The sequence below is a fragment of the Ambystoma mexicanum genome, chromosome 5q (genome assembly GCF_040938575.1).
Source record: "Ambystoma mexicanum isolate Mex_15411 chromosome 5q, UKY_AmexF1_1, whole genome shotgun sequence".
Lineage (NCBI taxonomy): Eukaryota > Metazoa > Chordata > Amphibia > Caudata > Ambystomatidae > Ambystoma > Ambystoma mexicanum.
The window spans coordinates 103,794,757-103,810,544 of record NC_090933.1 but is presented as its reverse complement, the minus strand read 5'-3'; the positions used below and the strand labels follow the sequence as shown (position 1 = coordinate 103,810,544).

The window sequence follows — 15,788 nt, the reverse complement described above, 5'->3', positions numbered from 1 at the left end:
CTAGTATAGCAATCGGACGGTAACTTTGAGGCTGCTGACAATCACCTTTCTTAAACAATGGTATAATTATAGAATGTCTCCAGGTAGCAGGAATAGTTTGTGTAACAATAATATTTTGAAAGATCTGAAATAAGGCCTCTGCCCATAAATTCGGATTACTCTTGAATGTTTTATTCGAAAGCCCATCTAATCCTGGAGCCTTGGATTCACTCAATGTTGAAATAATATGCAATATTTCACCTTTAGTGAAATTGAGGTGAAATGGCATAATCTTACCAAATTGAGGCCCCGCAAGGGATGTTATGGGTCGCGCATATATTCCGGTAAAATGTGCAATCCAACTTTTTTCGGAAACATTATGCGACTGTATCAATGTTTGAGAGTGAGAAGAAACTGAATTTAGTGTGGACCACATCTGAGCTGTATTTTGATTCCGAGACATGGATAACATGTTCTCTCCATCTTTTTGATAGAGGTTTGCTCGGTATTGGCGCATCCAGTTTCGATATTTTGTTTTAATACGGGTCAAAGCTGGGATTCTATATTTGAGAGGAAGAAGGTTAGCTTTCCGCTTTTGCGCACGAAACTCAGTTTTTTTCCTTTTTACCAATATATCAAATACATGATTTCTCAAAGTTGTTTGTCGTTTAGGTTCTTGACTCCTTGGGACAAAGTCCTGCATAAGGTCATAGTAGCAGACGTTTGGATGAGAGCTGTTTAGTCATGAGTGGGTAAATGCTGCCACTAATGAGTTAGTGTAACGTTGTATTGTTGTGTCATGCCATTTAATTCGATTTAACTGGGAGTTTGCACTAAGCGCTTCAGAGTAAGTAGCTGCATGCTTCAGTGGTGTTGCCAAGGGAGTTTTCCAGTGACTAGTTAGAAGCAAATGATCACTGTCACTTCGAGGCAAGACCTTGAAAGTTATTCCACTCATGAACAACTTTGAGTCAACATATATGTAATCAATAGTAGCTCTTCGCACACCCCTTTGCCACGTGTGACTTGGTGGAACATCTCCTTCACAAGCTCCATTTAACATGCAAAAACCTCGTGCGGACATCAAGTCTTCCCATTGAATTAGTCTAGAATTTTCCGACGGGACTCGTGCGGAGAGATGCACATTTAGATCTCCCGCAATTATAGTATGTACAATTTCTGGAGACATCACAATAAAGTCCAACATACAAATCATTTCCTTAAAAAAAAATTCATCAGTAATGTTAGCATGGTTCCAATAGATGTTAATTAGAGCATATGACATTGAGCAAACAGAAATGATGGTTAGTTGCATGAATGCATTTGAGGAATAGGTTGACATAAGTTCTGTGGTAGGACTAATTTTAATGGCAGTTAAAAGACCAGACATCGGCGACCTTTTTCGCCGCGTACGGCAGGAGTAAAGTGTATAGTATGTCCTTGCCAAATTGGAGAGTTGGTAAGCATGGTTTCCTGCAACATAATTATGTCAAACTGATTAAGGTCTGTGCTATAGTTGTTAAACAAATGTGAGTGGCCACAAGAATTCCAGGAGGCAAGGAGTATTAACTTGGCAGGTGATTGTTGGCTTAGTTAGCTATTTGATACATAGTTGCATTTACAATTGCATTGTGATATACACTCTCCTTTTCCCGAGTTAACCACTGCAGCCGCCTCCTGTAAAAGGTCCCTATGGGGTTCATTTGTCAATGACGAACCAGGGGTAATCAAAAAACCCATATCAAAAAGTTGGTTTTTAGCAGACCATATAATATTGCGAACTAAACGAGATTGCAATTTAATGCAACTGATTGTTAGAGTGTTTTTTTCAATAAATTCTACTTGTTCAATGTCGGCTGAACTCACATCCTCAAGCTCATCTATATCAGAAAAAATCTCGAGAATACTTTTTCTGTTTAAGAGAAATTGAGGATGAGGAGCTGGGCGACATCCAATAATCAATGAATTCAAGTTGTTATCTCTTACCAGAGGTTTAGATTGTTTTTTCTCTGGGACAGGTACTTGTTGGAATTTGACTATTGGTTGCGCTGTAATCTTTGGTTGAGTTTTTGGTAATAATGCTCGCACCATTTCGGCTATTTCTAGCCCATAACTCTCCGATGAAGCATCCTCAATTTTGTTTTTTTGAATTGGATTGCCACCTCTTCTAACTTCCTCACCAGAGTGAGTTGCTTTAAGAACATTAGAGGAAGCCTCATAGCAATCATTTAGTGGGGGTTGGACACAGTCATTAGATATGGTTTCAGAGGTCACATGTGGTACAGGGACTATTTGCTTGGCTCCCAATATGGGTACTTGCACAAAATTGGCCATGTAGGCTTCAACCGCCCTTTTAATTTCTGCTTGTCTAGAGACTTGCTCCTTAGGGACAGCTGGGTTAGTAGACTCACTGAAAGGGACAATGTCGATCGTAGGAGGAATCACCGGTTCAATGAGTATCGGAGAGTGCTGACTCACAATGGCTTCCACTAGACCATCTAAAGGCGAGTGAGGTAAAGGGTTAGACAGAGAATTTACATTTCCTCCTCTCGCTCTCCGCTTTTGATTCAAAAGTACATATTTCTTTGTAATGGCAGTAGACATCTTGTTGATTTTTTGCCTTGGGGTGGTAAGTGCATTAATAAACTGTTTTGCGGAGTTTGAATCGTCTCCTTTTCTAGTTTTTATATTTTTGGACTTCTTTTTTTCCGGAGCTACAATTATTTTTTGATTTAATTTGCCTAGGTCTTGATTTATAGGTTTTGTAGCCGGGATTCCGCTCTTAGCAGGTTTAGCGAAAATTGTGTAAATTGGTTTATTGCTTAGCTCTATACTAAGTGGCGGAGCATTAAATTCTCCAGTCACAGAAGCCATTGGGTCAAAAATAATTTTTTGGAAAAAGGGCACTGCATAGGAAGCATCATGAATCTCCACGTTGGAAAGAGACTCTTCTCGATTGTGACCAGCATTAAAAGGAGATGATGCCTTGTCGCAGTGCTTGATTCTAATGGGAGAAGTGGATTTAGATTCAACCGAATGAATGTCTTTTGGATTGGGCAATTGATTAGCGGCTTGCCACGCCATGATAGATGCAATCTGGGCACTTTGTGTATTTAGCTTTTCATTAAGTGATTCGAACAGTTTCACTAGAGTGTTCATAGTTGTATTCATAGCTTCTAGTGCTAGACCCACAATTCTGTTACCCATCTGCGGGGACTGCGAGTCTCTAGGAATAATTTCTCTGATTTGAGATTCTCTGTTTAATGTGTGCCTTGGGGTGGGGTCAAGAAATGATAAAGAAGAGTTAGGCTCTTCAGTACTAACATTAGAAAACATTTTTGGGGAAAAGGATAATTTTTCTGAAATGGTTTGTGCTGAGTAGCTCGTATGTATAGAGTCTAAATCAATTACCGCTATGTCCGTTTTGTCTTTGTTGGGATTTTTTTGATCAAGAGGCTGATCACTTGTTGGTATTGTAATTATATCATTTGAGGTTATGTTATTTGAAGTGGCCAAGAACAGCATTTCACACTCAGGAGATTGTAAAGATAAATCAGTTAACTCTACTGTATTTGGGCAAACAGTTCTTTCAACGACATGACATTTCCCCACCTGATTAGCAGGGCACAGCAGGTTCATCCCTCTTGTTGACTGGCCCAAGAAACAGCTACGAGTATCCGCCGTAGTTAAATCCTTTGAGGGTTTCACTGGGGGGGGGACACAAGGTCAATTGTTTTGGAGTGGAACAGTTTCGAGAAAAAAAGCTTTTTAGGGATTTAGTCCGTTCCTTCGATTTCAAGGGGTTGAATTCATCTATTGCTGATTTTACTGGCATTCCAGTCCGTAGTGAGTAAAGCGGCTGAGTCATTTTTCCACTAAAATAATGACTAGCAGCTCATTAATTAAAAAATAGCTGAGTGAATGAACACAGCAACAACAGTAAACAAAACGCTGAGTTCTACGGTGAGCTCCGAGCGGCGCCGCGGCGAAGCGGCAAAGCGGGACTCACCGGGACTCGCTCGGGTGCGCGCGCGCGGTGCGCGCGGCTCGAGGCTTATATAGGCCCGCCTCCAACAGGGACCAGCACAAAGCCTAGATAAATATAAAACAAGGTATGAGTAGGATATAGTCCACCTTGTGTAAAAGTGAAGGAAAACACACAGAAATGGGCTTTCTTGAAAATCGATTTCACCTGCTGGGCGTTGTAGTCCACAAAAGTCCAAAAGTCCAAAATCCAGGGCAAAGCAGGGCAGACTGCAGCAGCGTGTAGCGGCAAAGCGGGACTCACCGGGACTCGCTCGGGTGCGCGCGCGCGGTGCGCGCGGCTCGAGGCTTATATAGGCCCGCCTCCAACAGGGACCAGCACAAAGCCTGCTGGGCGTTGTAGTCCACAAAAGTCCAAAGGTCCAAAATCCAGGGCAAAGCAGGGCAGACTGCAGCAGCGTGTAGCGGCAAAGCGGGACTCACCGGGACTCATTCAGGAGTTCTACTTTCAACCGTCTCCGGGAAATAGCGCAGAGCATTTTTCCTTGCCCCAAATCACAGCCACAGTGTTACTGCCACGCCCACTTCTTTACCTGACTCGCTTCTTGCCCAAATCACAGTCACAGGGATATTGCTATTTATAATGCATCAGCAGGGGCACTGCCTGGCTCTTTCTCTCTGCTTTACTCAACATAATACCCAGCTCTCCTTTCAGGGATATCAAGTTATCACCCCTGTAAGGGATCAGAAACCCCTCTCACTTATCAGGTGATACAGTGGCCTATCAACAATGAACAGATTTGGTGAGATGTCTATTGGCTGGTTTCATTTGGCCCCTTTCTAGTCCCCTCTGCATCGGTATGTAACCTGGGCACCTGGTTGGAGTCAGATCTATCCATGTCCACTCAGATTAGCAAACTCACCAGTAGCTGTTTCTTTCAGTTAAAAAGTCTGAAAGGATTTGTAGACTACTTTACCTTTCCTGCAAAGGTGCAACAAAGCTGCAGTTTATTCAGAATGCAGCCGGTAGGATCATCTTTCAGTTAAAAAAAGGTCTGAGCACATTTCTCAGGCACTGCGCGAGTTACACTGGCTTCTGGTAACTCAGGGCACTGAATTTTAGGCCCTCTGTCTGGTCCACAAGACATATCATAAAGGACTGGATAGGATAAGAAATTATCAAGGCGTTTTACTCACTATGTCCTTTTTTGTCATTTGGAATCAGCTACCACCGGGCTTCTGATAGTTCCTAAATGTAAACTTCAGAAGTGGGGCGGACAAGCCTTTTCTGTTCAGGGGGCCAAATTGTGGAATGCTCTGCTACCACCTTATCGTCTTTTAGAAGAACATTTGGTCTTTAAGAAATCCTTGAAAACACTGCTTTTCCCCAGATAATGGTACTGACTGACTTAGCATTTTGCAGTCTCCATCCAAGTGGGTAACATCTTTCTATGGGCCTCCTTACTCCTAGCCTGTTCTAATAGGATCTAACAAGAAAGGCTTGGAACTTCTAACAGCAACACACTTAAGATAGCAAGCACGCTTCAGATATTGGAAGTGTTCAGCTTTACAAAAAACAACCTTAAAAGGATGAACTGGAACGGCAAGGCAGAAAGTTAATGGTGAAAGGCTTAGCACAGAGTTACAGGTGTGAACAACAGTGCAAGAATACATAGCTCCAGGATGACAGAGAATTTAAAGGCAGCTCTTAGCGGGAACAAAATTGTAGTTTAACGATCAGATGCAATCAATCAAGAGTTCACCTCCTGAATGTAATTTTTCCTTGGCGCGGGAAACAAAAGGATGAAATGTAAAAATGGGAAATGGATTGTGAACTGATTTTGAGTGAGCCTGGGCAAGCATATTTAGATAAACCCTGAACAACAGGAATTTCTACAGATCCAACCAGACCGAACGTACTTAGAGTTTCGAGCACGGTGATTATGGCAAAGCCAACTTTGCAAGTTATATAAAGGCACACAAGCCTCGAGTTTATGATCAGGAGGTTACACTAGCTGTAGAAAAGGAATGAAATTCGTTCTGCTCTGTTTTTATCCTGTCCTGGATAAATGAAGGGAAATACAGCCTTCAGCTTCACTTCCTTTGCCTTTTGCTCATTGTTATGGGGAAACTGATCAGTCCTTCCGATTATCAGTGCTGGGAAACGTTGTTTCCCTTTTGAATTCTTGTACTTTTTAACATTGCACAAAGCACATTACAGTACAGTGCAATAGGGATACTTTTGTAACACCCTAGTATTTTACACTTGGTATTTTTGGTTACTTTTATATGTCATCCCTTTCTGTGTCCAGCCCGGTGAAGCCCTGTTGGACTACCTGATCTGCGAAGACCCTGAGTGGGACTTCAGCCCTTGGACAAATGGGATCAACTAGTCTCAACACCTTCTCGAGGATCCTTCCCGCCTTCTGAGCCTTCGAAGTGTCCCTTGACTGCCCGGTGGACTGACCATCTCTCTTGTGGGTTACCTCGCCCGAAGCGTCGGCAATCTGTGCTCAACCCTAGAACTATGGTGGTCGCAAGCTCGGGCCACCAGTTACCCTCTCCCCGAATTCATCAAGGTATCCTGTCCTGGAGCAGCTTCTGTTACCGTGACTGGGAGGATGCATGTCGTCAGCTGTGTGCAGAGACTGTTGCTGGGACTCGCTTTTCTCCAACCTGTTAAGTGTCCTGAAGAGGTCTGCATCAGTGTTTCTTGCATTTCCTCAGAGACAGAGGATGCATCTTGCACCTTCACCCGACTGGAAGAATCCTCAAACCCGCAACTCATGGGTACCTCTCACAGGAACCAATGGTGGAGGAACGAGCTCCCAGATGATCCATGAAGTTATCTGGGAAAATCAGAGTCAGTGGATAAGTAAACGCATTGCATCTGCTCTCCACCCACCCCGGCCTCCAAAGTATAACATGGGGAATAAGTTCCTTTGACTCATAAATTCCATTCTATTCACCTTTTGGTCATCCAACCTGCGTAGAGTACTCCGAGATACAAGAATGCATTTATTTACCTTTAGTAAAATGTTTGAACTATCACTAACACAAGTAAATTACAACCTACTTGCAGACACCATTCTGGTGAGACACATTGTGGCTCCAGTGATTTTTGGGCACAAGGCCTCATTCTTCTAAGGGTTTGGGCTGCTTACGATAGGCTATTGACTTGTGATCTGGCTCCATCATTTATTGCATCTAATCTCCTTAGCTGTTCTTCTGAATAAGTCTGTTTATGTATATTTGAACCTATGGTGAATGTATATATTTGAATCACACAGTGTTATGCAATACTACTACTGGTTCAATCCATTTTTCAGTGTGTTCAGAAGGCCTATAATAAATATGTTTTATACTTACTGTTTACATTGAATTATGGTGTGCCATACTGTGTAGACTCATTGAGGGCATGTGACCCCACTTGCGGTCTCCTGAGAAAAAGCCCTGACTGCTCTCCATTGCTACCTTGATTGGGTTTTGGCTAATCTCTCAGAGCTCCCCATTTACTATAACGAGGGTGGCCTCCCAAAATCTGCCCACCAGGCCATTTTCTAGAAATCCATCTCAACACTAGGATAGTGTGGGGAGAGGAAGAAAATTAAAATAGGATTTAGTGGAGAGAGATGTAAAAACCTAGTTTGATAATTGAGGTTACATTCAGTGGTTGTAAGTGGGTGTGCAACACACATCTTTTTGTGACTAGCAATGAGAAAAGAATTTCAATAAAAATCTTATGTTACGTGTATGCAGGTGACAGCTGTTATTTGTGTACTAGGGAGCAAAAGATGCCAGAGTTGGTTGTAAGCAAACGATTACATTAAGCGCCTGTGAGCATCACTCTCTTCTAACTACGAAGGCGAGTATCTGGGCTAGTTCTTGCGTGACCCTGGGGTGTCAGCAAATCTTGCAATAACTCTCAGTCTGTCAAATCCCGAATGTAGGATTAGGTTCGACCAGCAAGTTCGGTGAGTAGGAAGTTCTCCAGGTCTTGGTGTGTTATGTTATGTTAAAGGCACTTGTTAAGCGCATGTTCGCCCAAAGGCATCATGGCGCTGGCAGCAAGTAGGCAACAGCTTTATAGAAGCTTTCAAAACAGAAGAGTATCCAAAGAGCGGCGAAATGAAAGATGGTCAGCCATGGCACAGAGAGGAAGAGTGAGGGCATTCCAGGCCCTAGCTGCAACCACCGAAAAAGCATGCCCGCCCATGCGGGAAAGTCTGGCACAGGGAACAAAAACCACTAGGGCTAACTGAGAGCGGAGACAACGAGATGGAACATAGCGCGGAAATTTCGCTTGTAGATATTTTGCCCCCAGTCCATAGAAAGCGTCAACATAACAATAGTCCACAGCGATCAGAACAAGAGTGGCCACCATTGGAGCTTGAAATTTAGCTGAAATAAAGGGGAGAACTTTACAGAGAATGCACAGTTGAAAGTGACCAGCCTTAAATACTGCTGCCACCTGTTCATCCATCGAGAGAGAAGTAATTTATGCCCCCAGATTCTTAGCTGAGGGGGATGGCAAAGGAAAAGGGCCCAAAGATGCAGGCCAGATGTCAGTTGTCCAGAACAAGAGAGGGAAACTAGTACCAACAACAATGACCTCAGTTGTATTGCCATTCAACTTTAGCCAGTTTGCCGCCATCCAGGCCCCAGATCCTCAAGGAACCTCCTAAGCCGAGCCGCCGTATCGGATCAAGTGAGATCCAGGCGGACCAAGATCTGTGTATCATCAGCATAGGAATAGTAACGGAACCCATGAGATAAGATCAGAAGAAGAAGAGGCCTGATATAGATGTTGAATAATATTGGTAAAAGAGCAGATCCCTGGGGGACTCGGCACAACCACAGTACAGGTTTGGAGTGAAAAGGAGGAAGAGAAACTGAGAGCGGTCGGTCAGGAAAGCGGTAAACCACACCAGGACTTGGCCAGATAGACCAGAGATCAGTGTGGAGTCTGACATTCATAAAACAAGTTAGTAAGCAAGTGCCAGGATGCAAAACTCGTTGAAAACAAGACTCTGGGAAACGTTCTCGATTGCCTATTGGTGGCAGGATAACGGAATATGAAAAATGGGAAAAAGAACACACATTAGGGTTTGGTCAATGGTACACAATAATTTGATGGTAAGCCTCTTTCTTAAAGCCAACTGTCCTAACCAGGATAACAAATTGTACTATCAAAGCCCTCAGCAGAAAATTGGAATCCAGCATGGAAGGCTGAAATTACTGCAGTCGCAAAATGTTCTTGCTTCCAAACGTTTCCTTTTTTTTAAAGTTTTCCTGTATATTGCATCATAAAAAGAAACAAGTAACAGGACGTATCTGGTGATACCTTTCAGCTAAGTGTTTTGGGGAATGATAATTAAGTAAGACCACATCCCATTTGTCCTCCCTGAACAATTAAAATGTATTTCAGAAAAATGAAAAGGCTTGACCAGGTTTCATCGTTATTTATAAAATTGGATTAAAAAGAGAAACCTATCCTATGATAGAATTATTTTTATGATAAAATAACAAGTGATAAGTACATGTATGCATCCTGTGATGAGCAAAAAACTGGGCGACACTAAACCAATGTAAACACTCGCCGTTCCCCCACACGTAGATACTTCTAAATTCATTGGTACAGTGTATAACAAAATAGTTAACAGGAGGTTATAACAAATGCGCAAATCTATGATGCGTCCCCAGTACCCTCGAAGGCCATTCCGCACTCCCAAGTCCTGAATGAATGGTTTAGATCAATCAGGTAACTACGGTGACCTCGGGTCAGAGGGATAACATATCTCACAGCTTTCCCTCCTTACATATTAAAAGAGTGACACACATACAAATAAAATAAACCAAGGGCTGGACCGAAGCCTTTGACTGGTCAGAGAGTTTAATCGAGCAATTAATGAGAACAATGAGTGAAACTATTCTCACCTTCAAAGACGGCTTTGTTGGATAATCCCAAAGCAGGTACTGTGGCGCCTTCGGGAAGATCAATGACCTGCTGAGGGAAAGAAGGGAGTTAAGTGAAAAACGTTTACATCCAGTACTTATAATACAATCATTAAAATCCGTTGTGTTGGCCAGCTTATATGATGTGGAAGAATGAATGACGCATGTAAAAAGCCTATTCAAATATAAAGAACTAAACAAGCAGCAGAAGTAACAATAGATTTTACATCTGAACCGCACGAAAACAATCATATATGCTTTACATACATATATTTGTAAAATGATCATACATTAAACAATTCCAGAAAATGATCCAACGCTTTTTAAACAAAAAATACTATAAGAAAACATATTCATAAACTTAAAGCACATACATTTTTTTAGGATGCCTTTGCGCAATTCTATTTTATCATTTATTTTTATCATGGAATTTATTAGAACAAGACCTATTTTTTTGGTAAGTAGTTTCTGAGCACATGGATATGGAACCCTTAGAACAGACATCAAATGGGGCTCCAAGGAAGCCCCCATCACATTGCCATGAGCGACAGTGGTGCAGCATGTAATATGTATGATAAAAACAAAATGGTTTTAGATAAACATGATATACGTAGACTGCCATCTAGCGGTAGTTCTGGAGTATTACACCTGTTTTACTAAATTGAAAGTTGGGCATCGGTTGGGGCATTTCAGTAATATTTGATGGCATAGGGACTTGACGCTGTCGGGGCGCAGGGGAGGGATACATACCACTCTTAACCTGGGATAGGAGGCCTACTAGGGTTTTTGCCAGGCCTGCCCCAGAGGCAGGGTGAGGGAGTTTTGAAAGAGCCCCAGTCTCTGCCCAAACCCCCATTTGTGCCATCTTGCATGTACCAGGTACCACTATCACCCAATGCCTGTTGTAACCCATGCTGGACAGAATTCTGCTTCTATTCCTATAGGAATAGCCATCCCAGAAGGCTGTGCGGGGGAGGGCAATTAGCCATGCGCTGCTGAAGAAACAAAATTGATCTGCTGTCAGCGTACACCCAGAAACGTGCAACAAAGAGACTGCATTACGGGCTGTGTGCGAGAAGGGGGCAGGGCTGTGGGATGAATTTGGTAAAGTCCTCATATCTTTCATGGGAGGAATATCCCCTGATACGGCAGGGATGAAGCACGCTCTCTCTGACCTGAACTACCTCGGCGAGAATATAAAGGAGAGACTACCCTTAAGAGTGATTTACCGGGGAATAACATGCTGTTCACCTTTATTCCACAACCCAGTAACCCGTCTTATTATGCTACCAAATCTTAAAATACACTGTAAGGCAGCACAACAATATTCTACCAGACAATACCAACCCTTTGATTTGTTCCTCGTTAAAACTAACATAAGGTACTGAGACGAGGAGGGAGACATAATGATGAAGATCACTGTGTTAGCCCGCTGCGTGCGAGGTTAACCAGCGCGCCTACAAGCGCGTGGAATAATACGCAGGAGCCGGAGGTGCTGTGAACTATCTTTATTAACTGTGTGGCGGCAACTGCCACAACCCCGCTCCCGCCCCTCCCCTTCCCGTGACGTCAATGTCCTGGCCGCAACGGCGGCCCGTCCACACAACGATGTGGACTATCCGACATCTCCCCCCTTTTTAACATGTAAGTCCCACCGCTGTCCTTACCCCATCTCCTCGATGAGTCGAGTGGGCTTCATACGGCTCCTCTGGGGACGTCTCGACCTGCTCGGGGTTGGTCGTTCCTTGACAGGCGGCGGTGTGCCTGTTTCACCTCCTGATTCTTCCCCTCTCCTTGATAGGCTTCTTCTCGGGGACGATCATCCTCGCTTTCTCGGTCCATCGTCCATTCACCTTCAGGGCCAGGTGTGACGCGTTTGAAATGCGAGCTGTTCCTCGTCACCACTGAGCTGTCGTGTCTTTGTGCGGTGACCATAGTGCCTTTCTTATGGGTTATGAGGAGGGGTGGATGCGAACGTGGCTTCTTCCTTTCGGATTTTTGGTTGCCTGAGCCACACTTCGTCACCCGGCTGCATTATGTTTTCGCGGGCTCTCCTTTTCCTGTCTGTGACTTCTTTGGACGTTGCTTTTCTCGCGGTGTCGTTGTCTTTCGCCACTTGCTCCAGCGGCGTCAGTTCTTGCGGCCTTGGACCTTCCGGTAGCCTCGTGGTGATCGGCCTCCGGAATAGCAGGTCTGCTGGGCATACTCCTGTCGTACTGTGCGGCGTGTGCCGATATTCCCTGAGTAGCTGGTTGAGAGCCTGCTCGAAGGGCTTGTTTTGCACGTGTGCGATTTGTAGGGTTCTCTTGATGCTGGCCATGAACCTTTCGACCATGCCATTGGCCTGGGGCAACGGGGGGTTATTCGTCTGTGTTGGAACCCCATGTATTTCACAAATTTCTGGAAGTCATGGCTTATGAATGTGGGGCCATTGTCCGACTTTATGACCTTTGGGATGCCGTATGCTGAGAGCATTCTGTCAAGTGCCGGGATGACGCTCGAAGTCGCACTGTTGTCCACTATCTGGGCATCCGGGTATCTCGAGTGTTCGTCCATGAGTACAGCGACGTGAGTCCCATTGCTTAGAGGTCCAAATAGGTCTACCGCTAGCTCTTCCCACACTTTGCTCGGCAATGGTGATGTCTGTAGGGAGTTCGGGTGAGGTGGCGGTGCCACTTGGGCGCAGACGTGGCAGTTTCCAACGATGTTCTCTACCAGCCGGTCGAGCTGCGGAAACCAGGCTTTCTGCCGGAGGAGACGTTTCGTGGCGACTACACCTCGATGTCCTTCATGGGCCACATGTACTATCCTCTCCCGGAGGGTTCTCGGGATGACGACTTTACAGCCCTTTAGCAGTACGTTGTTCTCTACTACTGTCAGTTCCTCCCGGACTTGGTCAAGCCACTTGACCTCCTCTCGTGTGGTCTCTGACTCTCCCCTCGCTTGTTGTCTTATGAAAGCCATCTTGTCTTCTTGCAGGCAGTGTCTCACGATTTTGAGTGCGGGGTCTGCCTCTGACTGTGCTGATAGCTCTGCCCACCCTACTGGCATCGGTTGTAGGTGGTGTATGATATAGTTTATGTGCGCGTCTGCTATGGATGGCTGGGACGCCGTTGTGTTCTTGGGGTGGCGGGAGAGGTAATCTGCAGGGTTTTCCTCCTTCCCGGGTCGGTGTTGTATTACGAATCTGTAATCCTGCAAGCGCAGACCCCATCGGGCTATTCTCGGTGGCATCCTGGCTTTCGGGCTACCGTATATGGTGAGTAGTGCTTGGTGGTCGGTGATGATGGCAAATTCCTTGCCGAATAGAAAGAGATGGAAATATTCGCAGGCCCAGACGACTGCCAGGCTTTCCTTTTCCGCCTGGGAGTACGCCTGTTCCGTGGTTGTCAGGCTTCTGCTGGCATAAGCCACTATGTGTGTATTGTGTGGTTCCTTGGGGTCCTTCTGTGTTAATATTGTGCCGAGTCCCACGGGACTGGCGTCCATGATGAGTTCGGTGTTATGGCTGGCATCAAAGTACGCCATGTCTTCAGCTTGCGATATGGCTTTCCGTATGGCTTCGAATGCCTCTTGACAGTCCTTCGACCATATGAACTGAGCGTCCTTGCGTGCGAGTAGACGCAGCGGGTTGCTGACTGTGGCATAGTCTTTTAGGTATCTGGAGCAGTAGCTCGCTAGGCCCAGAAACGACCTCAGGTCTGTGGTGTTGACGGGTGGCGTGGCTGAGTTGAGCGCCTCAACTTTCTCCGGATCGGGTCTCATTCCTTTGTCCGAGAAAATGTGTCCGAAGAATCTCAGAGATCCCTTTGAGAACTCACATTTTGATTTGTTTAGTGTCAACCCTGCTTCGTCCAGAGCTTGGCACACCCTGTGGAGGGCTATGTCGTGTTCTTCCTGCGACTTGCCATAGACTAGGACGTCGTCCGAATAGTTCAAACAGTTCGGGACGTGTCTGATGACCTTGTGTATTTCCTCCTGAAAGATTTCGGCGGCGGAGGAAATTGCCGAAACTGAGTCTTTTGTATTGGAACAAACCCAGATGGGTGACAAATGCGGTGATGTAGCGGGATTCAGGCGCTATCTCGATCTGATGGTAGCCTTTCGTGAGGTCCAATTTGGAGAAGATCCTTGCACCGTGCAGGAGATGAATCATATCGGTGATCCTTGGGGCCTGGTGCCTCTCCCTTTCAATGGCTGTGTTAGCTCTGCGCATGTCTACGCATAGACGTATGGAACCGTCCGGTGACTTCTTGGGGACGGGGACGATGGGGGACACCCATGGTGTGGGACCCGACACAGGTTCAATGACGTTCATTTTGATGAATTTATCAAGTTCTTCTTCCACCTGCCTCTGAATGTTAAAAGGGATCCTTCGATAGTGCTGGGCAACCGGTTTGATATGAGGGTTTATGTGGAGATGGACCATCCTGTTTCTCAGTTTGCCTAGCCTGGTGAAGAGTTTTGGAAATGATTGTTCGATTGCGTCCAGTTTGGCGAAATATTTGTGCGCCATCAGCTGGTATAGGATGTGCACCAGTCCCATGTCTACCGCGGTACGGAAGCTTAATATGCATCCGCTGTTAGCCTCCGTTTTTATAATGTGTAGAGGAACTTTTGCTGTGTGTTCCTTATGAGTGCACCATGCTGTGATCATGCCTCGGCACGGCAGAGGGGTCGTGGAGCCATATGGATATATGTATACCGTGGCTTTCTTGATTTTGGGTTGTCGGCCCAGGGACTCGTACGCTTGTTCACTGATGATGTTGACCGTCGCGCCGGTATCTATCAGAAACTTTAATGGGGTGTCATTTACCAGCAACGTTAGTATGGGACTATGTTGGGTGGCTGCTGTGTTGTCTTTCAAGGCCCACACGTACCCTTTCCTTCTTTGGTCTTCTTCTGAGGACGGGGTGTCGCTGCTGGTGGGAGAGCGAGTTTCAACATACCTCACAAAACGTCTTCTGTGTGAGCGTCTCTTGTCTTCCGATGAGCGTCTGTCCTCCCGCATGTATCGGCTCTTGCGATCGCCTTCCTCTTTTCTGGAGGGTCTCCTTTCACTGTCCCCTAGGGACCTGGGTGAGCTCTGGTGACTGTGTCGGCGCCTGTCTTGATTTCGGTGCTTGGTGGGCGTGTATGTCGGCGCGTTTTTGCACATGGCTCTATAATGATCCATGCCTCCGCATGCGGCGCACTTTTGTCTTATGGCCGGACATTCTCCTATGTGCTGGTACTCATATCCGCATTTAAAGCATGTGGCTTCGGGGCGTTTTCTCCCTTGGCTGGGGTGTGCATACAGTTTGTTAACTGAATCAGTGTTTTCGCTAGGCTGTTGTATGGATACTTTTCCAAGACTGTCCAGTTGGGAGTCGACGGCCGCTTCCATGCGCGCCAGTGCCAGTATTTCCTCCAGGGATCTTTGTTTCTGTAATAGTTGCTTGCGAAATGGTTGCGAGAGGCATCCCGCAAATACTTGAGACCTGAGGGCCTCCTCGTTTGAGTATCTATGGAATTCACAATGTTTTAATTTAATGCAAAGACGCATTACGAAATTGTCTATTGACTCACCCTTTTCTTGTCTGGTCGTGTGAAACACGTGTCGTTCATAGTCGACGTTGGTGTGCGGGGCAAAGTATTCAGATAGCTTGGCATGCAGTTCACCGTATGTGACCGTGTCTACGTTTAGCAATTCCCCTGCAATGTCTCTTACTGCTGACCCTACAGCCATGAATAATGTGTTTTTCAGCCTTGTGTCGTCGGTTAGCCCTATGGCGCCGGTGTAGAACTTGAAGTCCCGGAGCCATATGGTCCACCGGGGTCCTAGATTCGACGTATCCCGAATTTCAAACGGGTTTGGCATTTGCATGACC

At 45.5% G+C, this 15,788-nt stretch overlaps 1 protein-coding gene across 2 annotated transcripts in view; it reads right to left on the bottom strand.

The window, feature by feature from the left end:
- ELP2 (elongator acetyltransferase complex subunit 2) overlaps positions 1-15,788 on the bottom strand; it is a 1,316,635-nt gene that overhangs the window by 381,730 nt on the left and 919,117 nt on the right. Inside the window, exon 14 of one of the 2 annotated variants that reach the window (XM_069620606.1) lies at positions 9,901-9,970. In XM_069620606.1, coding sequence (XP_069476707.1) covers positions 9,901-9,970 — 70 coding nt within the window. The remainder of the gene's footprint in view (positions 1-9,900; positions 9,971-15,788) is intronic. The other variant, XM_069620607.1, reaches the window with a different exon arrangement.